At 53.3% G+C, this 25,587-nt stretch overlaps 11 protein-coding genes across 11 annotated transcripts; 4 read left to right on the forward strand and 7 right to left on the reverse strand.

Moving 5' to 3' along the window:
* Positions 1-1,867: 1,867 nt before the first annotated feature.
* On the reverse strand, positions 1,868-3,436 carry PSV08DRAFT_189547 (fumble-domain-containing protein; the record flags this gene model as incomplete). The annotated part of the gene is made up of 3 exons (XM_014223344.1): positions 1,868-2,673; positions 2,736-3,018; positions 3,146-3,436. The coding sequence occupies 3 exons, from the start codon at positions 3,434-3,436 to the stop codon at positions 1,868-1,870; spliced, it is 1,380 nt and encodes a 459-aa protein (XP_014078819.1).
* A 647-nt stretch (positions 3,437-4,083) lies between these two features.
* Positions 4,084-5,868, forward strand: PSV08DRAFT_230984 (uncharacterized protein). The gene has a single exon (XM_014223345.2). It carries the CDS (start codon positions 4,183-4,185, stop codon positions 5,371-5,373), a length of 1,191 nt encoding a protein of 396 aa, XP_014078820.2. The 5' UTR covers positions 4,084-4,182; the 3' UTR covers positions 5,374-5,868.
* Positions 5,661-8,507, reverse strand: PSV08DRAFT_374481 (uncharacterized protein; the record flags this gene model as incomplete). The annotated part of the gene is made up of 2 exons (XM_014223346.1): positions 5,661-8,122; positions 8,231-8,507. The coding sequence occupies 2 exons, from the start codon at positions 8,505-8,507 to the stop codon at positions 5,661-5,663; spliced, it is 2,739 nt and encodes a 912-aa protein (XP_014078821.1).
* A 430-nt stretch (positions 8,508-8,937) lies between these two features.
* Positions 8,938-11,105, forward strand: PSV08DRAFT_210264 (uncharacterized protein). Its single transcript, XM_014223347.2, has 3 exons — positions 8,938-9,811; positions 9,861-10,749; positions 10,799-11,105. The coding sequence occupies exons 1-3, from the start codon at positions 9,215-9,217 to the stop codon at positions 10,870-10,872; spliced, it is 1,560 nt and encodes a 519-aa protein (XP_014078822.1). The 5' UTR covers positions 8,938-9,214; the 3' UTR covers positions 10,873-11,105.
* A 262-nt stretch (positions 11,106-11,367) lies between these two features.
* PSV08DRAFT_230995 (cyclin-like protein) lies at positions 11,368-13,088 on the forward strand. Its single transcript, XM_014223348.2, has 2 exons — positions 11,368-11,918; positions 11,973-13,088. Exons 1-2 carry the CDS (start codon positions 11,604-11,606, stop codon positions 12,657-12,659), a joined length of 1,002 nt encoding a protein of 333 aa, XP_014078823.2. The 5' UTR covers positions 11,368-11,603; the 3' UTR covers positions 12,660-13,088.
* A 607-nt stretch (positions 13,089-13,695) lies between these two features.
* On the forward strand, positions 13,696-15,168 carry PSV08DRAFT_230998 (Alpha/Beta hydrolase protein; the record flags this gene model as incomplete). The annotated part of the gene is made up of 1 exon (XM_014223349.1): positions 13,696-15,168. The coding sequence occupies one exon, from the start codon at positions 13,696-13,698 to the stop codon at positions 15,166-15,168; it is 1,473 nt and encodes a 490-aa protein (XP_014078824.1).
* Positions 15,169-15,398: 230 nt separating this feature from the next.
* Positions 15,399-16,930, reverse strand: PSV08DRAFT_381611 (putative adipose-regulatory protein-domain-containing protein; the record flags this gene model as incomplete). The annotated part of the gene is made up of 2 exons (XM_014223350.2): positions 16,809-16,930; positions 15,399-16,706 (listed from the first exon to the last, which is right to left on the reverse strand). Exons 1-2 carry the CDS (start codon positions 16,863-16,865, stop codon positions 15,399-15,401), a joined length of 1,365 nt encoding a protein of 454 aa, XP_014078825.1. The 5' UTR covers positions 16,866-16,930.
* A 124-nt stretch (positions 16,931-17,054) lies between these two features.
* Positions 17,055-17,754, reverse strand: PSV08DRAFT_334378 (uncharacterized protein). Its single transcript, XM_014223351.1, has one exon. It carries the CDS (start codon positions 17,301-17,303, stop codon positions 17,139-17,141), a length of 165 nt encoding a protein of 54 aa, XP_014078826.1. The 5' UTR covers positions 17,304-17,754; the 3' UTR covers positions 17,055-17,138.
* Positions 17,755-17,782: 28 nt separating this feature from the next.
* PSV08DRAFT_374486 (uncharacterized protein) lies at positions 17,783-20,181 on the reverse strand (the record flags this gene model as incomplete). Its single annotated transcript, XM_014223352.1, has 2 exons — positions 17,783-18,885; positions 18,939-20,181. The coding sequence occupies 2 exons, from the start codon at positions 20,179-20,181 to the stop codon at positions 17,783-17,785; spliced, it is 2,346 nt and encodes a 781-aa protein (XP_014078827.1).
* A 662-nt stretch (positions 20,182-20,843) lies between these two features.
* Positions 20,844-21,230, reverse strand: PSV08DRAFT_251749 (uncharacterized protein; the record flags this gene model as incomplete). The annotated part of the gene is made up of 1 exon (XM_014223353.1): positions 20,844-21,230. The coding sequence occupies one exon, from the start codon at positions 21,228-21,230 to the stop codon at positions 20,844-20,846; it is 387 nt and encodes a 128-aa protein (XP_014078828.1).
* A 1,210-nt stretch (positions 21,231-22,440) lies between these two features.
* PSV08DRAFT_231004 (uncharacterized protein) lies at positions 22,441-25,416 on the reverse strand (the record flags this gene model as incomplete). Its single annotated transcript, XM_014223354.1, has 1 exon — positions 22,441-25,416. The coding sequence occupies one exon, from the start codon at positions 25,414-25,416 to the stop codon at positions 22,441-22,443; it is 2,976 nt and encodes a 991-aa protein (XP_014078829.1).
* Between the last annotated feature and the right edge of the window lie 171 nt (positions 25,417-25,587).

The following is a 25,587-nucleotide window of genomic DNA, read 5'->3' on the forward strand; positions in this document are numbered from 1 at the left end:
AATATAAGTTATACAATGGGAAGGTTTTAGCCAGAGTCAGTGCATTTTTCTTCGACCGCGGCAAATTCTGCCCATCAAAACCACACTCTTGTGCCTGCGAGTGCGGGGACAGCTCTAAAAGGTTGTATACACGGCTCGGCTCACCACCCCACTATAGTAAGATCAGCACTAGACCTATCTAAAGCAGAAAATTCGAGTCAATAAAACGTATGCATGTCTTTCTTCATTTATACTTCTTGTCGGTAAACTACTCCACGCTTTCTCTCTTGCTCTATGACAGTCTAGAGCGTCGGCAGTGGCTCGGCCACGGAGACTCTGGATTATTCCTATGACTTCACTAAATGAGACGGCATTAACAACGATTCAAGTCTTCTTTAAAAAGAAAAGAAAAATCAAAATGATACCGGAAGCAATAGTATGTCCATACATATATATCATAGCGTCCGTAGGCCTCTCTGATCTTTTGGCAACGTAGGTTGCAGGTTAGGGTGAAACATCACGCGATATATGCTGACCTGAAAACACGAGCTTGAACTTACAGCAACAGCAGCAGCCCTACCAGGACTAGGAACGTCTCTTAGTGAAACGAAGAGAAGTAAGCTGAGTAAGAGTAGTCTCAATTCTCCACCACTAGCAACCCCCTACGTTCTTAGATATATAGTTTGAAACAAAACTTTACTTTCCCTGGTACAGGTTCTTCCCCATCATTTAGGATGAGTAATGCATAAACTTTTACAAGGTAACTATCTCTGCCAAGGTTTAAGCTTCTCTTTTATCTTCGCTATATATTGTGGTGTATTATCACGTGATTAGATCGTGGATATATATTACGATTTTCTTTCGTACGTAGGTAGGCACCTTCTCCAATCAATTCTTTGGCAGAAGTTGGATATCAGCTCTGTTCTTTCTACTCGATTGCGGTTCGCCTCCTGATCTATTTGAGCTCGATCACGTATCGTGCCACAATATCAGCTCTGCATTGAAGTGCCCTTCTGTATCACTTACCGATACTAAATCCTTATCAAGCGAATACAAAGAACACTCTTACCACTTCACATCTCACAAACCTGCTTTCTAATCGAAAGCCAAGTTAGTCTCTTGGACGTCCTTCTAAGCTTACAATGCAAGCTGACACCTACAGGGATGCATATAATTCAATTTGCTCTACTTTTTGGCGTTGCAGCAGGCGGATATATACCTAGAAGTCTTGTACAATCTGATGAAGCGCTTGTTCAATTGAGCGCTCGTACCTGCAGAAACAATAATGATTGTTTCGCTAATTGCGAAAGCAAAGAGAATTGTTATGCTGCTTGCTGCGACAAGAACATGGGAACGTGTTGCCTGTATGGTTGTACCCCGTGCAATACGTGTTGCAAAAATACTCATTTTTTTGATCCATGCAATACTTGTGACTAGGTATGGGTATAGGGCCTAGAGTCAAGGCTAAAGAAGACTTACTCTATAATAAGGCGTAGCTAGTATCGAATAGAAAAATTAACGGCCTTTTTTTCATCTGCAACTAGACATGCGTTCCTGGCTCAACCTTACTAGGTCACAATTATGCCGGACCGGTATGTTTGAGAACAACACCTTGATTTTTTTTTAATTTCCGCAGATTCTCGGGCCGAGCAATCACTCCATCAACCAATTTTGTTTTCAAGCATTCCAAGCACTGAACAGTGGCAATGATGAATGGCAGTATTAGTTGATAATATTATACCGAAAAATCTCTATCTTCTATAGAACCATGTACGCCAGCTGTCCCCCTAAAAAACAGCGCGATCCATATGAATTGGAAGAGAGGAAAGAAATGAGAAGGAAAAAATAAAGGGGGAACACACCGAGAGAGCGAAAGAGGAAAAAAACCTCAAGTCGGTCTTGCCGGCCCAGCAAAGCTTTCCCTTCTCCCCCAGTTCCTAGGTTGCCTCTTCAAAAACGCACCTACGGCACCAAGATAGCCCTCGTGTCTTAGAAAATATGCTTGGCGCGTGTCTTTGGACCAGAAGCGAATGGCGTAGGACAAGGTATTCATAGTTTGGGAGTGGCCACCGATGAAAGAGCCGCCAAAGTAGATACGTGGTAAGCCATGTTTTTCAGCATGGAGATGAGCGATTTGGCCAATGTTGTTTGAGACGGCGTAGAGGAGGGAGCGCGCCATGTCTTCTGGACGGAAAGAACCGGGGGTGTGAGGGAGCTCTGCAGAGCCCTGGACGTGTTCTGCTTCTTCTCTGCGCTTGAGGTCGCCGTTGCAACCGTCTTCTGCCTCGCGCTCGGCTGCGCGCTTCATCTTGTAGACTTTGCCGAAGGAGGAGGCAATGTGTGTGCTTTTGAGGCCGATCTTGTTGTATGCTTGGCCGTAGATATCGCCGACGAGGAGGTCGACGCTGGAGTTGTCGCCGTTTTCGGCGAGTCGGAGCATGTCGTCGAAGCTGCGGGCGCCGGTGAGGAGAGATAAGAGGCCCCAGAGTGTTCCACCGCCTAGTGATGTTCCGCCTATACGCTCGAATTGTCGCGGTCCCGAGACTTTGATCATGGAGACTCCGGAGCCGATGTTTACGAGAAGGTAGGGGTAGATGTTTGGTGGGTCAGGAGGGTGTGGTACAAATTCCATAGGGCTGTCTTCGCTGTAGGTAAAGACTTCATCAGGTATTTCGTTGATGAAGAAATCGAGGCCTGGGTAGCGCCATCGTCAGCAGTGTTCGGTCGCAACATTTAGACAGCGGTAACAATCATACCTATGATCAAGCACTCCATTTCGTCTTCCCGTATGACCTCTACATCTAGCGCCTGTGTAATCTTGTCATGGTACTTGAATGCGCCTCCTCCGGTGGCCATGATGCACAGGTCCTGCGACTTGGAATCATTGTGCTGTTTCTGGTCGTCCTTGAGCTTGCGCATAAATTCTATACATGCGTCGATGCGATCTGTCTCGAACTTGAAAAAGTTCAGCCGTCCGCCCGCCGCATCGTCGCCTGGTTCGCGCGAAAAGTATACGAGTTTGGCAAGGGAGCCTCCAATCTACCAGGTCGCATTAGCATGTTCCTCCTTATACTTTTGCCAGGGGGGTCGGCGCGGGAAGAAGACGACAGCGCATGGTCGCGTGCCGGGCGCAACAACAAGCAAAGAATCGCGCAGGAGCACTCACATCAACGGCTACATGGCTTACAACGGCCGTGTGGTTGGGCAGCCTAATGTCATGGGGGTCGTGCTCGTAATCTTCGCTTTTGGGCGTAGCCGGCTGCTCCTCGTCGACTATGAAAGCACCCTGAACATTGATGCGCACGCTGCCCGGGTGCTGGATGGTATCTTGTATGTCGCTCTGGGCAGTAGTCCGCCTGGGACGTCCGAAATCCGGGGTCGAGGTGATCTCTATGGCTTGCGCACGCGATGCCTTGGGGCCGGTTTCACCCGTCGAGGGGTCCAGTGCAGGTGACATGGCGACGGATGCTCTGGGTCTTGGCAGCGATTTTACTTTCTTCCAGCGACGACGGCGCACGCTCGGAATTCGTCGGCTGGCGATGAAGTCGTGATGGGGGGATGACTGTGCGAAGACAGATGTCGGCATTGAGGTCGCTGCAGATAGCGATAGGCGCTCCATTTGTCCGCTTCGCAACGGGGCTTTATTCCCTGGGGAAGACGTGATCTGAAGTTCTGCGCAGAATAGAGCCCAAGAGGTTCAACAAAATTCCGGCGCCTCGACTTAACTGCCAGAGCGAGCGGAGCGCCGGGCGGGGTCATATATCCTCTCCATGATTCCCTCCGGTGAAACGGACCTTACTTAGTGAGTCGAATTTGCGCGCTCACATTGCCGAGTCGGAGGATTGCTAAGCTCGGTAACTTTCAGAAACAGAGATGAGTAACATCCGAGGGATCGACCGAGGGGGTTATGGAGGTGGTGCAACAACTACCATACTTTCACTTCCCATCGCCCGCGAGTGATGGGCTTTGGAGTGCAGTATTAACGTCGATGGAGGGTGTTTGCTGGGGACGCCTAAAAAATCATGGGTGTGCATAGCCACGTGCCGCAAACACGCCTACTTGCACCCAACTGTAACTTCAAATACGTCACCATCGGGTTTGTACGCATTATTGCAGAGCATTCACAATGAAAGATTCACCGTCCTTACCGCCTGCAAGGCACAGTGTGCTCCTGCAGACAATCGCGTACCACTACAGCTGCCGATGACGTCGTGCACCCGAACCCCGAAACTCCCAAGTCTCATAATCTTGACCAACCTCCACCAAACGCAGTTGTTAAGCCATTTCCGCTGCATCGTATCCAAAATCTACTTGTCACCATCTTTACTGTTTACCAGAGGCCTCAGTACCAGCACCAGCACCATGTCGTGGATGGACTCTTGGTCTCGTCCGAGCAAACATGCCGTCACTCCACCGCCCCTATACCTCACTGTCGGCGACGCAGTCCCATATTGCCACAGCTGCGGTCGAGTCATCGGCGACCGACGTAAGACACAAAAGGCCGCAGAAGTAAAGTACTGCTCAGCCAGATGCCGCAACAGCAAACCCGGCCCAATTGACCGTAAAATCGAAGCCACCTTCGCAGCCCTGCTAAACGGCGCGAGTATAGAGTCGTTGAAGGAAGATGCGGGGGCCGAGCCTGCAAGTGACGGCGTTAAGATGAATCGAAATGAAGAAGACAATGAGCATGGAAAAGGCCGCAAAGGCGAAAAGAAGCACAAGAAGAAGCCCTCCAAGACGACAAAGGGCGATCAGAGAATCATTGTGGAATGCAGCACTGTGGAAGAAATCGTCTTTCAGCGCGAAAAAGACCCCGAGAAAGTGTACGGGCGCCGTAAAAATCGCAAAGCGCGCTTTGTAGTCGAGAAGCCAGAGGACTGGCGAAGCGTAGACATGGTCGATCACCCTGCACCAGGAACTGCTTCCAGCGGCACAGAAACTTCAACACAGCCCCTACCGCCAGATCTTACCAGCGACGAAGACACCATCTCAGACTCCGAGGGCGAAGCCGAAGGTGGAATCGTGTTGGAGCCTTCCTCACCGCCAGGCACCACCTCTCATGCTCTACCTGACACAATAGAATATGGCTACGGATCCGGTAAGATCCGGCCGCCTCAAGCCCAAAACGACGTTAATGGCTCAGTCGGCGGCGAAAAAGGCTGGGCCGAGCGCATTGAAGAGACAGACGAGATGAAACTGAAGCGCCGCGAAGGCCAGAGAAAAGCAGACGAGCGCGAAATGGTGCGTAAAGCAGCGAGACGCGGATGTGCCTTTGGCTTCACAGTCCCCGATGAGCCCGAGAAGAGAAAGTGCGAGGCCGTCATGAAAGGCGCTGTTGTCGAAGCGAGCTTTGCAAAGGGCGAATGGGGTGTCAGATGGCGAGAACGGATATAAAAAAAATCAATTAAGAAGCATCACATGGAAAACTTGGAGTTTGTGGTGGATAAAAAGATATGGCTCAGGAAGGGAGCCAAAATAAAAACGTACGATTTCATACGCCAAACAAGCCGTGGGTATCAAGAGCATCAGCAACTATTGAAGGAAGAAAGAAAAACAGCAAAAAAAGCGTTTACGATCCCTCCCCATGCCCGTGTACGAAGTAAAATTCCTTCTACACATAAAAAAGGGGGGTTAGAGCAAAAAATATGACAAGGCTCATCATTAAAACATAATACTCACACTCATGCATCTTCCTGGCGCACCCACTCACCATCATCGCGCATTAGCCATCCGCTTTCTACTAGGGCTGCGCCGTATTTCTCTTTTGGGTGGACAATGTATTCGAAGCCTGGTCGGAGTCCAGTACCAGATCTGCTTCTTGTTAGCATGCTAATTCCATCAACAAAAGTCCATATTAGATATACAACGTACTTGATCATGTTGAGCGCCATGTTCCTGACCTTGTCCTTGAGATTGACTTGTGTCCGGCCTTCCAGGAAATTGCCGTTGCTCTTGTCGTATGTGAGGATCGTCGAGTACTTGCCTGGATACATGCGCATGTATTCGCACATGGCGTCTTCCTCCTCGTTAGACCATCCTTTGCGGGGCTTGCGCTCGTTTCGATACCTGCGAGACTGGAGCCGCTGGTTCTCCTGAGCAAGTTGACGTTGAGCCTGGTAGTTTGAGGATGGAATTTCTTCAGTCATCTCCGGGGCCTCGGTCTCAGAGAAGGACTCTGCTTGCTCTGGCGATTGTCGGGATGATTGGGTTGGGCGTGGTGGAGGTTGATGACTTGGTGGAGGAGCGGAGGATGAAGGGTCAATACGAACTCTTTTGGTCCTTGGAGCGTTGCGCCGGCGTTCTAGGACCCGGAGACCACGGTCCCCGCTTTCGAATGCATCGTCAGAATAGGAGTCGTCCGTTGATCGTGGGCGTTTATGTGATGATGATTCTGGAGGCGGCTTTGCTTTGTTTGTGTTAGATGGCCCCGGCGTAGGCTGTGTCTCGTCAAAGCCATCCCCAAACTCGACACGCTGCGCAGTAACCTGCCGGTCGAATATTGATACTGGACGATTCTCCTTCTGAGGTTTCCCCACAGCTTTCAAGCATTTGAGCAAAGCTGCTGAACTTTGTGGTGGATCAGACGCGACAGGTTCTTCAGATTGATCTTCCCTTTCCTTGGTAACTTCTCCCGGCTGTGCCTGATCCTGTGGGTCTCGTGGGCCCTCTTCTGTTTGTTGCTGTTGTTCATCGCTTTCCAGTACCGGCTGAATGCCATCCTGTTGTGGGGGCTCTGCCAGGGGCTCTTCTTCTCCTTGCACCTGTTCTTCTCCACCCTCTCCTTCTCCCTCCATTCCTTCTACTTCCGCTACTTGTTGAATCGGCTCTTTGTTCTGTTCTTGCCGAGGAGGATTAACTTCAAAATCTACCCCAGAGTCACGTTCCCGCGCCTTCAGCATATCAATAGCACGAAAGTCTACAGCAGCGTTGGGATTAAACTTGCGGCTGCTGCGTCGCCTCTCTCGTCCAAATGAGGTCCGCTTCCTCCACGGCGATGCTTGTGGGATTGACGGGCCATTCGCTTGCTCAACCACAGGCTGTGGCTCCTCGTGGAGCTTCTTAACGTCGCTCGCAATTACCGCTGCTCCGCCAAGATCCTCAATCGCACCAAGTAGCTCCTTACGTCGCAGACGCACCCAAGCTAACAAGCGAAGAATTGTTGCTTCCCAAGGAAATTTCTCTCTCAGCCGTTCCAATTCGACAAGCTCGCCACGCTGCAATGAATCCTCGTCCGTTGGGAAGAAGTCCCGAATCTCATTCAACCGCTCTGCAACTTGATCTTGAAGTTCTTGGGGTAGTGGAGCTTCGTCGCCTCCCAATGCTACGATGTTCCAACCACGAAGTGGAGAGCCATCTACCGCTTGTGAGGACTCTGAGCGGAAGAAGATCTCGCTCACGGTTTCTTCAGGATCAGATTCGAGGTCGTCGGTCAATTTTTGAAGCACCAATATCGCCAGTTGGGTCCGCAGCTCTAGTGCAAGCAGAAATGTCTCTCTAAACAGCCTACTCTCGCCTTTACCAGATGGTTGTGCATTCGGGTCCAGTGAACGCATGAATTGCACAGGGAAAGTGTTGTCAAGCTGTCGTAGCACATCCCACATGGTCTTGTCATCTCGGTCGGAATAAATCATTTGTTTCGCAAAAACGAGCAAGTTCGTCAGGTATAGTATCAGATCAAGACCGGCATCTGATGCGGCAGTCTGCTCGTCAGTGCCAAAGAGAGCGCGATGGAGCGCGCGGACACGGATGTAGCTGTGATCTTCGCTCTTGAAGTGCTTCAGATGCACATTCAGTTCTATCTCATAGTCAAGGTACTCCTCGGAATAGGCCGAGCCCGGCTTCTGCATCTCTTTTATATTTCGTAAATCGTCTGACATAGTCGCACCGCTGGGCGCGATGTGTTCCAAGAATTCGACCGCCGAATCGCAAAGCTTACGCAAGTGTTTCATAATGAACCTGGACTCCAAGAATTCGGCCTCGACCATGCTGAAAGAGGAAATCGCAGTGGTTCCGGACATTTCGGATATGGCGCCGGGGGAACGGAATGGCATGGGGATCTCTGGAGTTGCGTGTTCAGGTGTGCCTGGGGGTTCAATCTCGTCGAGTGCTAGCTGGGTGTCCATTTCTTCTACGACAGTGAGGTCTAAGGCACATTCATCATCAGCCATGGGCGAGTCTAGCGGCTGGCAATCAATTCACGACTGCGTAGGGTTGCGCAGATGATGTAGCGGGTCGCAAAGTGGTTACTGACCTTCCAACATCTCTTTCATGGCTTCGCGCCTTGTCTGACGCGCCTGGATTTCCTCGCTCTCATTCTCGCCGGTTACGGAGGTGACGCTTGCCTGGCGTGCGGATCGACGGGTGGGTTTCTCAACAGGAACAAAGTCTGTGATTTCGCGACTTGCACTGCGCAAGCTTCTTGCGCGTGATGTGCGCGCCATCTGTGTCGCGGTAGTCTTGGAGAGTGGTGGTTGTGGGGTAGGCGTTTCGCGTCGGCCTGCAGACCGCACACCTCTACTGTCAGCCATTGGGATTCGAAAGGGCACGTTGTATCGACAAGCAGAACATGCGGCGGAGGGTGCGTGGGTGGCGCGACCAAGTGCTGACGGCGTATGTGAGTATTATCGGCGGTGATGGCGACGACTTGTTTACCGTCTGATGCGCGACTGCAGCTGACTAAGTGCGCCCGCCAACGGGCTGTCACGTGGTCGAGACCAGCCAGCCATGAGTCAGCACCAGCCGTCGCAGCCTAGGCATAGGGGTGGGCCTCACACTTGGGCAGGGGGGAGGCCAGTGAAGACGTGCATACGAAGCGTTTGAGGTCGAGACGGGACTACGGCATTCAAGGGATGTTTCCGCCTTTGCGCACTCCACTGTCAGAATTGCCTGAAAAGAAAAACCCCCCCTAAACTAGTGCCTTATGTGCTTGCGTACACACCGACGAAATATAATACGTGGGCTGGCTGCACGCCTGCACCCTCCTCCATACGCCACTCACCCCAGTGTAACTCGACTGGCGTACGCCCAAACGCCAAGCACGCCTGTTTCCAACTTTGAATCCAATTAACTCGTTGCACCTCCACATTCCTTCGCCACTTCTTGTTCTCTTCTCGTCGCTCTCTCTCTCCACATACGTACACTTACGACTCTTTTCCTGCCCACGCTTCAATTCGTCGCCCAAGACCCTTTCCTTGCCCTTCCACCCTCCCTCGCTCACATCCCAATTGCTTTCATCATGAAGTTACGACAGCCAGGGCCGCAAATCTTGCTGCTTCTCTTACCCGCTCTACAAGTCCTTGCTACACCCGGCCCAGTTGACACCACCGCCGACAAACGACTCGCGCGAGCAGCCGCACCCGCTTCCCCCGACGCCACTCTTCTCGCCGAACCCTCTCTTGCATCCCCGACAGCCGCAAAAGGCACCAAAGATGCACCCGTCGACGGCTACGATGGCTTGCCTCACCACGGCCCATATGTTGCCGACGTACCCAAGGCTCATGGCAAAGCTCCGAATGTCGTAGAGGACCTAGGGGCGGCAAAGAAGCCAAAAGCCTCCAGCACCGTTCTGGTCGACGATGTGCTCGATGGTGACAAAAGCGTCATGCAAGATCCCACGCGGAAACTGGCTACGGGCAGCAAAGGCACCGAGGGCGGAGTTTCTGCAAAAGACAAGGAGCGTTTGGCGCATGAGGAAAAGACGGGTTCGAAGATGGAACAGGTTCCTGAATCGCCCAAGGAGGCGCCTCCTCACCCTCACGACCAGAAGCAATTGAAGGGAGATGCAGGAGATGCAGAAACTTCTTCGCGCGTACTCGGCGCAGGCGGGTTGGAGGTAGGATTCAACGTGGCTACAAGTACGACATGGTGCTAACTTGACGTAGAAACCCACCGACCTTCCCGAGTCTCCTCATGACAACCCCCTCCCCGTTCCAAACTCGGTTTCCAGCAAAGATCCTTTAGACACTTCTTCTTCATCCAAGACACCCTCTTTGACGCCTGGCGGGGATGCCGACGCCGGCGTTGTACAGCCCTTCCACTCCCTGATCCTTGCCTTTACCATGATTATATTTTCGGAAATCGGTGACAAGACGTTCCTTGTTGCAGCTCTCATGGCCATGCGACACCCACGGTTGCTTGTCTTCTCTGCCGCCTTCTCTGCTCTGGTAGTCATGACAGTGCTCTCTGCCGTCATGGGTCATGCCGTCCCCGCACTCCTGTCCGAACGCTTTACGCATTTTGCCGCTGCTGCTCTCTTCCTCGTCTTTGGCGTAAGGCTCATCAAGGAGGGTCTCGCCATGAGCCCGGATGAAGGTGTTGGAGAAGAGATGCGAGAGGTGGAGCAGGAATTGGAAGAAAAGGAGCAGCTTGCGCGACACCAGGGTCGCCGAAAGGCTTCTGTCTCTCCCTACGCTTTGGAGTCTGGCCGTGGTGTACGACGCTCACGATCGAATTCGCGACTACCCGCACCTGCTCGAAGCCCCTCTAACTCACCCGACCGCATGCCATCTCCACGCGGAGGCTCAATGTCCAGCACAATGGGTGCTGTCAATAACCTGTTTTCTTTGCTTCTCAGTCCCGCTTGGGTTCAGACGTTTGTCATGACATTCCTCGGAGAATGGGGCGACCGCAGTCAGATTGCCACAGTTGCCATGGCTGCTGGTTCAGACTACTGGTATGTCACTACTGGTGCCGTGGTAGGCCATGGCCTGTGTACTGCAGGTGCCGTGATCGGCGGCCGTGCCATTGCTGGCCGCATTAGTATGCGCAATGGTAAGAACATCTCTCTCTGCTGTCGTAAAACATGTCTAACATCACATAGTGACTCTGGGTGGCGCGATTGCCTTTCTCATTTTCGGTGTTATCTACCTTTTCGAAGCCATTTACCTCTCTTAGAGGGTACGATCAATCAATAGCATTACCGGGCGTGTTTGGGTGGAAAGAATTACGGGCTTGGGCTCGAATCCCGTGGCTTTTCATATGTGCGGCTTTATTTCTAAGTATTTTTTTAATTGTACCTGCTGTTTGTCCATGCACGACTGTAAACTCTTCAAAAATCTGTCCGGATGGGGCATCTAGAGGATTCCAGTAATGAAGCCTTCGAAATATGATCTACTGTCTACAAAGTTGCAATCTTGTTTGAACCATTGCGGGTCCCAGATTTAGTGTTTTCAGATGAAGCCCCTCGCATGGTTCGAAACGATTCTCGACTCACATTGTATGAACTTTCGTTATAGTTACACGTCCAGCGGTGTGACAAGAACAAGCTTTTGGAACAGGCGCCATCGATATGATGTGGTAGTGCAAGGAAGGGTGATGGACTGGAGGCATGGGCTTGGCGCTAATCCCTGCCTTCGCCGCGGAAGAGACCCGCTGGCCCTTGCAACACTCAAGCTTAATGAACACCTCACGAATAAAACCTCCTCTATATCCGGCAGTTGCCCTGCCCGTCATCGCGAAACAGAACCATCCGCTCTTGCGCTCTGTGGGCCTTTGCGTCTGATCGGCCGTCTATCATAGCCCGCTACTTGGCCTCTACGACAACGCGCGTCCACTTGTATCGGCACCGACAACTTGCGCAACACTCCATCTCTACCCCCAAACGTTGGTGTTGTTAGCCTTTGGCTATGGTTTCGACCACATCCAGCGCAATGGTGCCACAGCGCGAGCCTCCTCGCCCGCCACCGCCGGCGGTAGTCGAAGCCGAAATGCAGTGGATATTCACAGAAGAAGAGCTGCTCTTGGCGCCGTCGATAACCGATGGAATGGCTCCAGAAGAGGAGCGGACACTGCGAAGGAAAGGCGTGGGCTTCATATTGCAGGTGGGCATGATGCTCAAGCTCCCACAGACGACTCTGAGCACGGCTGCCGTATTCTTCAACCGCTACCTGATGCGGATGAGCCTTAAGCCACGGCCCGGTTACAAGCCTCTTCACCATTATGTAAGTCTACACACAATGGCTCCTGTTTCACGCGAGCGCATCTGACATTACCAGCAAATTGCTGCGACTGCGTTATTTCTCGCTACCAAAGTCGAAGAGAACTGCCGCAAGATGAAAGAACTTGTCGTGTCATGCGTCCGAGTTGCCCTTAAAGACCCGAACAAGCTTGTCGACGAGCAAACAAAGGATTTCTGGAAATGGCGGGATACCATCTTATACAGCGAAGATGTTCTACTTGAGGCCCTATGCTTTGACCTCAACGTTGAGTCGCCCTATAAGATCATGTACGACATGATGAAGTACTACGGTGTCGAGCATAATAAAAAGTTGCGCAACTCGGCTTGGGCTTTTCTCTCTGACTCAACATCCACGCAAATGTGTTTGCTGTTTCCCTCACGAACAATTGCCGCCGCATCGCTGTATGCTGGCGCGCGTATGGCCGAGGTTGAACTAAACGACGACGACGGCAAGCCTTGGTGGGAGATTCAGCACGTCCAGCTGCGCGACATCAGAAAAGCATGCAACCTGATGGCTGATCTGTACGAGAAGACGCCCGACAAGGACGGCGAGCCTAACATGTACGCCGGGCTTAGAACACCCGAAGATGGCATCGACTTTGGAGACACGCCTAGGAGCATGGAAGGAGTCCAGATGACCAGCCAAAGCCAGCCTCCTGCTAACGGCACTGCGGATGGGAATGTGACAGAGAGGGGCAGTGAAGAGGGCGAGTTGGATGGCTAGGAGTCGACTTCCGCGGATTATATGGCTGATAATGAGTCGTCTGTTAGTGAGGAGTTGGAGTCAATTTCGCTCAACTATTCGGCTGATAACGAGTCGTCTGCTGGAGCGGATCCGGACTCAACCTCTGCTGCCGAGGAACTGGTATCGGCCTTTAGCAACTCTTCATCTGATGAGTCTTCTGTTAAAGCGGTCGGTAGCAGAACAAGTTCTCTGTCAACACAAGGGTAGAAGGATGTGTTTGTCTGTGAAGTTAGTTGGGAAAGGGATACGCTGCTGCGTATGTTTGTATGAAGCGGGTTGGATTGGGCGCAACAGGGCGTTTTATTTTTGGGAAACAGGGGCAAAGATACCACCAGGGGATACTACACAGTTTTATGTTCCCCATTATTATTTTGATTGCGCCTTGAAAATGGATATTATTCACTAATGAGTTCTGCAATCTTGATTGTTGTCACTGTCGTCAGGTTTGAGATGCTTTTAGCTTTTATTACTCCGCAATAAGAAACGATAGTAAGCACGAGTTAGTACGAAATACGTAGGCAAAGCTGACATAAGCGCGTATACACTTTATCCTCACATCAACAGAGAGAAACAACAGGGTTTTTAAGGAAGTTAACTTGGCGCATACAAGTCGTGTGTCTCTATTGCCTAGATAAGAAGATGCCCCTCCCACACACCGAGCCGTATCGACCGTATCTTGTACCCATGGGGCGCATGACTCGGGTAGTAGACCTTCCGTTGCCGAGGCATCTTTTAAAGGGTTCGAAATGCGAACGACGTCAAGACTTTTGTACCCTTTTTCTGCGCCACGGAGAGAACACCTATTCTTTTTTGTTCTGAACGCCCGACACGCCTGATACCATCGCTTTTTGAACCTAGGGTATATATATACATATAACGTTGCTCCAAATAGGCTGCCTGGACGACATACACAACTTCACTCTCAAGTCCCGATACCAAAAAAAAACAGGCAATTCAGAAAGAGAAGAAAGTCAAAAGTCAAAAGGGAAATAAGGGCGAAAAAGAAAGAAAAAAAATGGACTCGTCACCAACAGCCCTCGCCAAACTCCTCCTCCCAAAAACCCCTCTACTGCTCAAAACAGCCCTCTGGCACTCCCTCTCGCTCAGCCCCCAATCCTCAAAATGGGACCTGAAAACCAGTCTCACAGTGACCATGATACGCGAGATGACGGGCCCCAACGCATCCCCGCAGCCCATTGGCAAAACGCAGCGATTTACTCTGCGCGACCCCGGAGTCAAGGGTAAAATGTGGGTGAGCAAAGTGGCCATGGCGACGCCCAGCGAAGACGACGCGCGACAGCTGCTTTTCAAAGCGGTAAGAGAGATGGGTACGGGGGAAGAAAAGTGGGAGGAGCCCGAGCAAAAGGGGGTGGAGGCCGAATGGAACGGGTATCGGTCGCAAGCCAAAGATGGGGAGGGAGAGCCAGTGGGCATGGGGGAGAAGGAAAAGTACGAAGCGCTGATGCAAGAGACGACGAGTCAAACGACGGTGCTTTATTTTCACGGGGGAGCAATGTATTTGCTTGACCCGTCGGGATATCGCGGGCTGGGAGCGCGGATAGCGAGGCAGACGGGTGGCCGGGTGTTCAACGTGCGGTATCGATTATCGCCGCAGCATGCGTTTCCCGCGGCGCTGCTCGATGCCTTTACCGCGTATCTGTCTCTGTTGTCGCCGCCGCCGGGCGCGTTCCACGAGGCCGTTCCGGCGGGCAAGATTGTGTTTGGCGGCGATTCGGCCGGAGGACTGTGCTGTACCGCCTTGTTGCAGCTTCTGTTGCAAATCCACAGGTCGGCGCCCGACGGCCACACGCCTACCGTGCGCTTCCATGGCAAACTCGTCGACATACCGCTGCCGGCTGGCCTCGCCTTGACCTCCCCTTGGCTCGACATCACTCGCTCGCTTCCGTCGATAGAAAACGAGACCACGTTCGATTACCTGCCCCCACCCAGCCAGACCGATAAGAAAGACTTCCCCGCTGATGAAGTCTGGCCTGCCAATCCCCCCCGTGCCGATCTCTACTGCGAAGCTAGTGCCTTGCTGCATCCCCTCGTCTCTCCGCTCGCAGCCCAAGACTGGTCCGGCAGCCCGCCTCTGTTCTTCTCCATCGGCCAGGAGATGCTGAGGGATGAAGGCGCGGTCCTGGCCCAGCGCGCCGTCAGCCAAGGCGTCAGTGTCACGTGGCGCGAGTTCGAGGCTATGCCCCATGTTTTTGCCGTCTTGCTCGACGGCTTGCCCGAGAGCGAAGTGCATTACAAGGAGCATACTGAATTTATTAAGACTGTCGTCGAGCCGGCCAAGCCGAGGTTGCAGAGCAGTGCGGTCATGATCCGTGCCAAGACGTTGAAGAGGGAGGATAAGGATGTCGCGGCGGGACTGACGCAGATTACGGATGAGGAGGCAAAGGACATGATGGTCAAGGGGAAGGAGAGGATTGAGAGGAAGTTTGCTAGGGGGAGGGATCCTGCAGCTGAGAGACCTATGTTGTGAGCCGTTCTCTTTGGTAGACATTAGTTTTTTTTTTTTACCCTTTGTGAGTTTGTGGGACTTTTGATAAACTTGATGAGATTGTTCCAGCAGGGACACTGAATATACAATACATTTTTCTTCTTGCTTGAATTTACAAATCAAACACACAAAAATATATATTCTAGCACCAACATTTCCCACACTTCCTCTCTTTGGAAAAAAAAACCCCCCACTAAATTATTAACTCAGATTCACTCCCCCTTCATCCCCCTCCTCCTCGCAGCCCCCCTCTCAACCCCACTCTCTAACCCCGTCCCTAGCCCCGAATCCGTAAACACCGCCTCCCTCTCCACGCCCACCGGCAACGGAACTTCGAGCAAAAAATCCTCATCTTCATCATCCGCCTCAGCCTCCTCCTTGACCGGAATATCCTTCAACGCCACCTCACTCTCCTCGCGCTTAACACCACCAGCGGACGAGCTATACGAAAGAGGATATTGCGAAGGCAAGGTAGGAAACGTACGACTAGTCTCGCTAAACGGTGTCCCTGGATCCGATTCCTCTGCTTTAATCATCTTCTTCTTCTTCTTTTGTTTCTCCTCCTCATCATCATCACCATCCCCCATTGTCGATGAGAAAGAAAAAGACGAAGCAAGCAGCGTAAACGCCCCCCATGTGACTAGCAACACACACATTTCCATGGCCCAAAACGACAAGATACCAAGGATAGCGCTGAGAATGCGGTAGCGATACATGAGCCAGCGGATTCCCTCGAGGCGAGCGGTAATGTGCACGCTCGCGCGATAGACTTCGAGTGGCGCTTTGGAGCGCAGTTCGAGGCGCAGCGAGGATGGGACGTTGCGGTGGCCGGGCTCGAACATGATGGATTCCATCATTTTGATGGTGATGTGCTCGGATTCGGTGTGCATGCCTAGCAGGTACAGCGGGAGGCGCATGAAGCGGTACATCATCTCGAGTATGCGGCTGCGGTATGTGAGGATTGCCGGTCTTTTGCTTCGGGCAAGGACGGTAGGGGTTTGAGTTGTCAAATCGTCTGTTACGACTTTCTCGGCTGTGGTGCCAGGCGCACCGCCTTGACTGTGGTCTTCGACGTTCCACTCTTCGTCCCAGCCCAGCATATGCTTTACGCCCTGTCCGAGTGTCGTGGGGCCGCGGAATTCCAGGCCGACCATCCAGTTCCCCGCATGAAGGTTTGTTTTGCTTCTCGGTAGGTCGAGTTCAACGACTACGTCGTACTTTTGGCGGTCCACGAGCCCGGGTATGTTGGCGAGTCCGTACGGCCATTTTGCTGCTTTGCCGGTTGGCACGCCGCTCACTTGGGCGGGTGGATGTAAGACCACTGCTGGACTGTGGTCGTACTGGAGATATACAGGTACGACTATGCCGCGGACGGGAATGTAGGCATAGTAAAAGGAAGAATACGCTACGACGGCGAAGCCGAAGAGGATAGTGGATGCGATGAAGAGAAGTGCGGTGCGCAGGTACGTTCGTAGCAGGGCTGGCGATGTCGCGATGCGAAGGGGTAGAAGTAAGGAATCCTAGATACTCAATCAGTGGTACGCGTGGGCGGGCGGTGTGTAGGTGGGTGGGGAAGATGTGGGAGGAGCAATCGTCGCGAAGACGGGTCGGGGACATCTTACAATCACAACCCGTACAATTGACCTATCCTGGCGAACGTCATCTTCGAGTTCCTCCATCACCACCCGCTAAACTACGCAGCAGACGTTTGTGGTCGTTGGAATGCGTCTTTTTTTCTTCACACGCGCTTGATCTTCACATGCTGTCGCGCGCCGCACTTGGGGTTGTGACGTAGCTAGCACAGACCACTTGCACTAAACATTTGCACATCACTGCACCACTTCACAGCTCAATCAAAACCCGCAAGTCATGAGATGAAATTTTCATTCAAGCAATACAGCAGTAGAAAAGAATCCGACGCTAGTCCTACACCATGTCTGTTGCCCATCCTATTACCTGACTCCATAATAAAGAAAAGAAACGAGTACACGATAGACCCGTGAGCAAGTCCGCCAGCCTCTCAACGCCATCAGGTCGACAGCCTGTAAGCCGTGAACCAAAAACGCCAGAGGAAGCAGAAAACCCATTTTCAGATTGTGCTTGTGGGTGAAACACATGGTATCATTCCCAAAACAGCCTGTTTACTCCTTTGGGGGAAACAAGTAGCCACATAGGAAGAAGATGGAAATAAACAGCCGCTTCGAAATCAGGGACAAAAGAAAGAAAGACAAAGGAAATTCGTCAGAGGCGCGACGAGGCTGCACTAGCCGAACGAAGCCGGTGCGTAGCCGCATGCTGTAAATGTCCGCTCTAAAAGCCAGTAGTATCCCACAACTTTTATCCGGACCATCCAAAAGGGCCCAAGAGGAACTTTTTTTTTTTGAAAAACATGCACATGCATGATCAAGTCCGTACTAACGACATAGCCGTGGAGAACAGGCTAGAAGTAAAAGGCCGTGGGTATCGTAACATCGTAGGCACATCTCCCCTAGTCCTACTTCCTCCTCCTCCTTCTTCGTCCTTGCTGCCCATCGTCTGGCATGCCGTGGTTGATGTTTTGTGGCGACAACCAGCGCCCAAGTATGTATAAGTGTGTTCAAGAAAAGCGTCCCATACGAGGCGGTCCTCGAGGGGAGCCCATGACGGAGCTTTGCAGCCGGCCTGTAGCCTTGCTAACGCCCGACAGGGGCGAACTCTGGTTCATGTTGGTGTGGTTCTTCAAAGGCGACTTGGCCACGCGGTTTGATCGCGAACGCTTGCGGAGCGGTGTGATCAACGCCTCGGCTGACTTTCCAGAGCGAACCGGACGTGAGACAGAGGCTCGAGCTGCTGGGTCTGACGGCAAAGATGCTACGTCGCGGTAGCGGTTTTGGTTGGTACGGAAAGCGGTAACGACACCGCGATCAAAGTGCTCGAGCATGACATCTGACGTTGTTCTCTTGCGGGTTTGCGGAGTGGTAGTCGAGGGTGCAGCCGGAGTTGAGCCATGATTTGCCACCTGTGAGGTGGCTGGAGTTGCTGGCACATCAGTGTCGTCGACATCATCATCATCTTCGTCGACATCGGTATCATCGCCGTCAGAACCAAAGTCCATGAAGTCGGTGATGTTGATGTCATCCTCATAATCATCGCTCGAAGAACCATCCTCGTCTTCGTCAACGATGCCCATGTTGCCGTTGGAAGAGATGCTTACGAAAGGATAGAAAGCCTCGGGAGGACCGACGCTTTCACTTCCAAACACAAAGTCGTTTGGACCAGACCCAAAGATACCCGAGAGCATGATGTCGGTGCTGAGTCCGTTGTTGAAGACCTCGTTGCTGACCTCGCTGTCAGAGGCATTGTTGATTTGCGCGACAGAGTTCCTAGGGCTGTTGTTGACAGTGCTGCTAGTGCTGCTGTGATAGTCTGTTAGAGGGATCCATGGGATCAGCACTGTGCGAGGGCGATAGAAGCTGACGGCCTTTGTGGCACGGTTCGTGACGGCAATAGCCTGGTCGGTTTCGTCGTGGATGAAGATGCCGCGCGTAGGGGGAATTTGGCGACCAACGGGCCGCGCGCTTCGCTGAAAGGGCTTGGGGGTGCTGGCGCGGGACCCGGGTGCTGAAGAGGGTCGGTGCAGAACAGACTGCTTTTGGGTTGGGGTGCGTGGCAACATGTCGTTTTCAAAGTCTTCTTCGTCAGTAGTATCACCCATGTCGGCTGAGAATGTATGTTAGTCAGTGGATCAAAGTTGGCATAGGGTACCATCATACATTCATAGCCGCTGGATTCGCTCGACTCGCCCTCGGACTCGTCCGAGTTGTCGAGCTGAGTGATACGAGACTCATTCTGCTCAAAGTCCCAAAAGGAAATGTCAGACTGGGGAGAAGCCATGTCGCCATTGTCATCATCGTTGTCCATCTCAAGCAGCTGATGCAAACTAGGCGGGATCTTGTCTTGATCCATGAAGAGATCTGGAAAGATGCTGCTATCGAGCTCCGATGACTCTGAGCTAGAGCTATCTGACACTGCAACATCGTCATCGAAGCGGACACGCTTGGCAGAGCCGTCTGAAAACTTTCTCTTTGCCATGGGGACGGGTGATGCGGGGACGGCTTCAGGCTCAAAGAAGGGAGTGAAGCCAAAGTCAGGAAGCCCCGCCATAAAAGCATCATCTAAGGGAGCAGTGACGTCGAAGATATGGTCGCTCAGGCAGCTATCAAGACTGAGCCGGCGAGCATCACGATACTCATTGAGAAGGGTAGTAGCTTGCTGCTCTTCTTGCAGAATGTAGCTCTCTTCTTGCTTCTCCATCAGCTCCAAGTCAGACTCATCGTCATCAGGGACGAGATTGACGCCGCTGTAGTCTTCATCGTCCGTCTCAATAGCGTTGTCATTGGTCTGGGCGTCTTCATTGTCCGTGTAGGTTAGCAGGGGGAGACTGGCGGGGGCATTGCTCAGTTTGCGAGCAATCTTGCGCCTGGGAAATGACTCTTGATCGGTCGAGTCATCGCCAAAGAGAACTGAAGTGCTTGAGAGATTACTAAAGGTACGTTTCTTATTACTCATTAGTAGTTGGTTCACGGGGTGCTTGCTGGGTACCAGCCGCAGCCCGGTTGTGTGGGACGCGGTCTCATCGTCTTCGGCGTGAGACTCGTCGTCATCTACAGGGTCGATGCGGATAGCAGGCTGCTTTCCCTTTCCCTTTCCTCCCCTGCTGTAGCCAAAGGGACGGGCAGGGACGTCGTCGGTGTCGGTCTCATCATCCAACTCGTCATCTTTTACACCACTACTGTCATCGTCCTCGTCGTCTTCGTCGTCGGCAGCGCCTTCAGTGGCCGATTGGTCACCGCCACGGCCTTCAGAGTGATGTGTGCTGCCTGATATTGTGTCTGGAGAGGTGGACCTTTGATGAGTGCGGTGGATGTGTGTGGCAGCGTTGTGCGAGGGACTGCGGTCTTGTTGGTGATCTGAAAGGCCCTTGATGGATGGTCGAGCAAGTGTCCGGTGCGCCATGGTGGGCTGTTTGTGTTGTTGAAATTTTTTTTCACTCTCTCTCTCTTTTTTTTTTCTTGGTGAAAATGGTGGCGGTGGAGTAGGTGTATGAGGGTGTGGGAGAGGGAGAGGTGTGGTTGGTATGGCGGGTAGTATGTCGCAATTGGAATGTGTTGAAGAAGGATAGCGTGTGAGTGAGCAGTAGGTGCAATGTATGTGGTGTACTGGGAGGGGCGTGTCAGGGCGTGGGAACTATGCTGGGGCCCTGTGGGTTTCGTCGATGGTGCAGCTGTGGAGCGGGAGTGCGAAAGACAATGGTGGAATTTTTTGCTAGCGCAGGCGGGACGATTGCCAATTGAGTGGGACGGATTGGGGCAGAGGGTACTGCACGCAGTCTGGTATTGGTATCGTCGAAGAGATTGGGAATTCCGTGAGCTGTCGGGCTGATGCAGCCCGTGGGTGGGGCTGCACCAGGAGTTTAGAGCTCAGCGCGTGCCTGCGGCATTGTCTCGACGAAAGTAGGAGTAGGGATTGGGGGGGCGTCTGGAGTGGTCCTGGTAAGAATCTGAGCGACTTTGACGTCTTGGGGCTGGTGCGGAGAGAAAAGATGCGGGCGAGGGCAAAGGATATGTTTAATTTTTAGTTTGGCCCTAGCGGCATATCGCATGGCCCGGGCGGGCTACCTAGTCCTGCCTGCCTGCAGCGATGACTCCATGTCGAGCAACCAGGCCAGACAGCGGGAAAACACGAGCGCCACGACGGTGTCCTCGATGGCCGGTGGTGTTTTTGTTTTTCTGGAGCGCAATTGCTGGCGAGCACCGTCCAGAGGCCGTGGCCGGGGCGCCTCGAGCAGCGCCGGTCGCGTGCCCCTCGCTGTCGCTGGAAATTTTGGTCGTCTGGCCGAACTGCCCCACTGGCCCTAATGCGGACGAGGACATGGCGATGAGGCAACACGGGGCGAATGCTTGCCAACGGCTGGACGCCATTGGCCCAAGCCTGCCCAGAGAGCCCTGGTCAGCACATGCTGCTGCGGCCAACAGCAGGCTGGCTGGCTGTGTATCGACGTCCATGTTCGCCTGCTAGCCATGTGTCCATGTACACGATGCTGCTACTGCTGCCCTCAAAGCCGCCGTCGACGCAAGCCCGCCCTAGAGCAGAGCAGAGCAGAGCAGCAACAGATGGCTCACGACGGCCCCGCCGGCGGCGTCATGGCATTGTCGAGTGGCCGGCTCACTGCCCCTCCAGACACGCGCCCATGGCAGTCCTTGACGTCGTCGGGCATTGCTGCCCCTCCAGATGCATCGTCTATCGATGGGCATAGGCACTGCCCCGTGTGTGGGAAAAGAAGCGGTGAAGGCCTTGGAGACGTAGCCCCGGCCGCCTCAGCCCTGAGACTGGCAGCCCTCGGCGGCCCGTTGCTTGCCTGCCTGCCTGCCTGCCTGCTTGCTTGCTTGCTCCTGCTGCCTCGCACCCACACTCGCTTAGCATGCGCCACCGATGCCAATCCCACCAATTTGATTTGCACTTCAAAATTACCCGTCGCGGCCTCAGCCGCCCGCCATGTCTCGCTGCCGCCGCTGCTGCTGCTCAAAGTATACTGCACCCGCAGACGTCAAGGCAGCTTGTTCTCCCGCCCCTCCCAGACAGACTGGGACGGGGCCATGCCGTGGTATGAGTGGGTGGGGAGCATGGCAGCATGCAGAACATTGGTGCATCTCCCGTCTCCACAGCCTCTTGGTTGGATCAGCAACAACGCCCCGGCTCGCCCTCTCTTGCTCGTTCTTGGCCTGGGGCCGGCCTGGCAGCATCCTCGACGTGTCATAAGCCCGTCTACCGACACAGGCCCCATCGCCTCCCATTCGCCGTCCCAGCCCTCTTGGCCTGCGGTAGGCACGTCAACCGACGTCTCAACTACCACGACGTTGCTTTCCACGAGCCCATGTTCGCTGTTGCTGCTGCACCCAACACGCTCCAGCTCATGGCCGGCTGCGGTCTGGCCCAGGCAGAAAAACGGCAACGGCTGCTTGGGAAAAAAAGTGGGGGCCCCTAGTCGAGCCCGAACCGACGAACACGCTCAGGGTTTGCCAATTTCTCCATCACGCGCCTCGCCTTGCCCCAGTCACCAACCACGTATGTCATACACTACCATGTATACACAGCACCTACAGCGCCAAAAGATACCCACCCGCGTCTAGAGGCTGTATTACGCAATGCCATGCACATCACACACACACATCTGCCTTTTCTACACCACATGCACCTGGCCGAACATCTGGCCTGTTACCACTCGCCCTCGAAGCCGCCCTCTGCCTCTTCGCCTCCCCCAGCCGCCTCGAGCCCGGCAAGCCCAACGAGGCTGCCCAGATGGCGTGCAATGTCCTCGTACTCGAACCCTAGATAGTAAAGCAGCCGTGCCGCCCACCGCAGCGTGTCCCGCGCTTCACTGCGCGTGGCCTCTGCCACTCCCTCGCCACTCCCCTCCTTGGCTGCTACTTCCTCGTGCACTTTTCGCACAATCGCACATATCGTCTCGTGGTTGGCTTGCACCCGTCCCTGCAGTACCATCCTTGCCCCAGACCGCTGCACAATCTCAATCGCCCCGGGACCATCCTCGTACTCTCCGCCTCTACTCACCCGGTACCGCGCCATCTTGGGCAGTCCTCCCGGCGCTCGGTATGCCTCAAACCTCTTGGGTGGCTTGTAGCACCACGTTTCCACAATCGCCCTGCCCTTGACACTGCCATAGCCCTCAAGCACACCGCATACCACCCGGTTGAAGTCGGCCGTCGAAAGCTTCATGTCGTGCCGCGCCGAGAATGCCAAGAACTGCGAGCAGTACTCTTTCCAGTACCCATCTACCGTACACATGATGGAGAGGATGCAGTTGAGCTCGTCCCGCATGTTCTGCAAGATGATGCGTTCCCATCCAAACAGCAGTCCTGTAAAGCTTTCTTGGGCTTCGACTCTGCTCTCTTCAGAACCACTCGACCTCCGGAGAAGCTCGGCTGCAAACGTCGAGATGATAATGGGCCGAGGCCTAAACGTGGCGCTTTGCTCCACGTATTGTTGCATGCTCCGCACAGCCTCCCACCTGCCCAGTTTCATCTGGCAGCAGAGCAATGCTGTCAGAATCTCGGCTGGCATTCGCTGCTGCTGATGCTTTTCATTCCACACCCCAGCCTTTTGAATCACTTTGAGAACCAGATCGTTATCCCCAGCCAACGTCCCAAATCGCACAATCGAGGCCGACATGTTGCGATGACCATATAGCGAAGGGCTGATCAGCGGGCCATCCAAGTCTTCAGAGAAGAGTAGCCACCGTCCAAAGTCAAACATGTTCAGTTCCGTCGCCAAGTCTAGGAGCTGCGCTAGAAGCGCCACGGGAAGCTTGGTGTCAAAGGCAGGGAAGCTGACAGGGGGCAGCCTGCTCGTGAACGGCTCGTCCTTTCGTAGCTGCCGACTGTTTCTCAGAAAAGTGAAAAACTCTTGCACAGATCTCTGTTTGTTGTCGTCGGTGTGTTGTTGGAGAAGCGACAGCGTTTCCATGGCGCCACGGATGTCTCCATTTTTGATGAATGTTCGCATAGTGCGATGCAACAGACTCAACGGTAGGGTTGTTGGCTCAAAAAAGTAGGGGATCTCAGTACTCCGTTGAGTCGTTGCGTTTGCAGTGCCAACTTCAGCACCAAATCCAGGCGCAAGCTCAAAGATGCGCAACAGCACCTCAGGTCGCTTCTCGGGCACAAAACCACCAGACTCTATCAGACGCGCCATGATCGAGTCCCAAGCCATAGCTCCAAGACTTAGGTTGTTTGCGTCAAGAAGTGTCTTCAGTGTTTTGATGGACGAAACCACATGCTCGGGATTGGCGCCGCGAGTGCCCACCCCAAGTCGCATCTGGTTTACAAGTCCGTCTACAAATGCCGTGACTACCTCGCCGCTTATCGTTTTGCGTGTCCGTGCTCGGTCCTCGGGGCTTGCCGATGCATCCTCATTCATGGGGAACAGACTCCATCTCCTTGATGGCATTGGCTTCTTTTGTTCTTCTTGTTCCATAATTTCTCGCCAGCTGATGAGTGCCCACCCATGCTCCCCTTGTTTGGCTGCAATTTGCTCCAAAACGGAAACTCCGTCTGGTACCCACCCGCCATGTAAGCAGGACCAAAGAACAAGCTCCAGCCACAACTCAGGCGCCACTTCTGTAACGTAGGCCTTGTAACGAGATCCTGGTATTTCGTGCCCAAGAAAGTATTGAGCGTTGGCCCGATCTTTTGCTGTCCTGACTGAAGACTCATGCGCCTTCCATGTCGCATCTGACAGCGCGGTAAGAATTTGCGATGACAGCATATGAATAGTTGGAGGTTGCTGCAGTGCATGCTTGTCTTCGTGGGGGTGATATGTGTAGACCGAGTCGGGGATGAGACCTATATGATGCAAATATGCAATCACCTGCAAGACGTGAGGCATAATGGTATCCTGCCCAGCACTTCCTTGCTCTGTAGCTGTCAAGATCATATTCCCCAGGCTCCTCCATAGCTGTCCCAACCCTCGCTTTATCGTGGCGTTTCGATATCTGATCGACTCCGGAGCAGAAGTCGCTGTGTCCAGAGTGAATTTCGGCCTCTGTGATGGTGGGCTTCGCTGGAGTACAAGCGGGCTCTCGGTCAGATCCTTCATACTCTGATACTCGCGTCCTTGCCACATAACATCTGAGTACTGTTGAATTTGTAGAGCGGTATCGGTCGATTGCTGTCTGTCCTCCGCAAGCTTTTTGACCATCCACACCACAGTTTGCCATCGACCCTCAACCAGCCCTATATGGCTGATAATATCCACGGAGGCGGCTTGAGCAGAACTGAGAACATAGGCAAGGTCGAACGAGCTCACCGATACGTCGGGGCTATCTGAAGGCTCCCGTCGCAGGTGGCCTGGGAGGAAGGGCTCAAGGACGGCAAGCCATGCCTTGATGTCACCACGAGCCTCTGGCTGCGGGCAGGGTATCTGCGATGTGATGAGTTCCCTTGGCTTCTTTGGACGTGTCGGAGCGGTTTCATCTTGAACATATGTATCTGGGAGAGACAGGGATGGCTGCGCGTGGTTGGAACGGTGTTTTCCACTTGCAAAGGTGCGTTTGGAGGCTTTGGCGAACGTCGGAACGAGAAATGCGGCCACAGAACAGGAAGCAGCAATCCCGCGGGTGTTGGTCCGAAATGCCTGTGTGAGGGCGCTGCGAAAGCATGTATGCGCAGTGCTCATTGAGGGGTAGCGAATGGGTGGTGGAGGTGAATGCTCGTGGCGGCGGCATCGTCTTGACTTTTTCCGACTAGGATAATGACGAACTGCACTCTCCAGTTCCGAGACGCACTAACACCGTCCGACAGGGGTCCCCTGTTGGGCTTCCCACGTCTGCCTGCCGCTAGTGACCTC

This window comes from Bipolaris maydis (genome assembly GCF_028858645.1).
Source record: "Bipolaris maydis strain C4 unplaced genomic scaffold PSV08scaffold_16, whole genome shotgun sequence".
In the NCBI taxonomy this organism is placed as follows: domain Eukaryota; kingdom Fungi; phylum Ascomycota; class Dothideomycetes; order Pleosporales; family Pleosporaceae; genus Bipolaris; species Bipolaris maydis.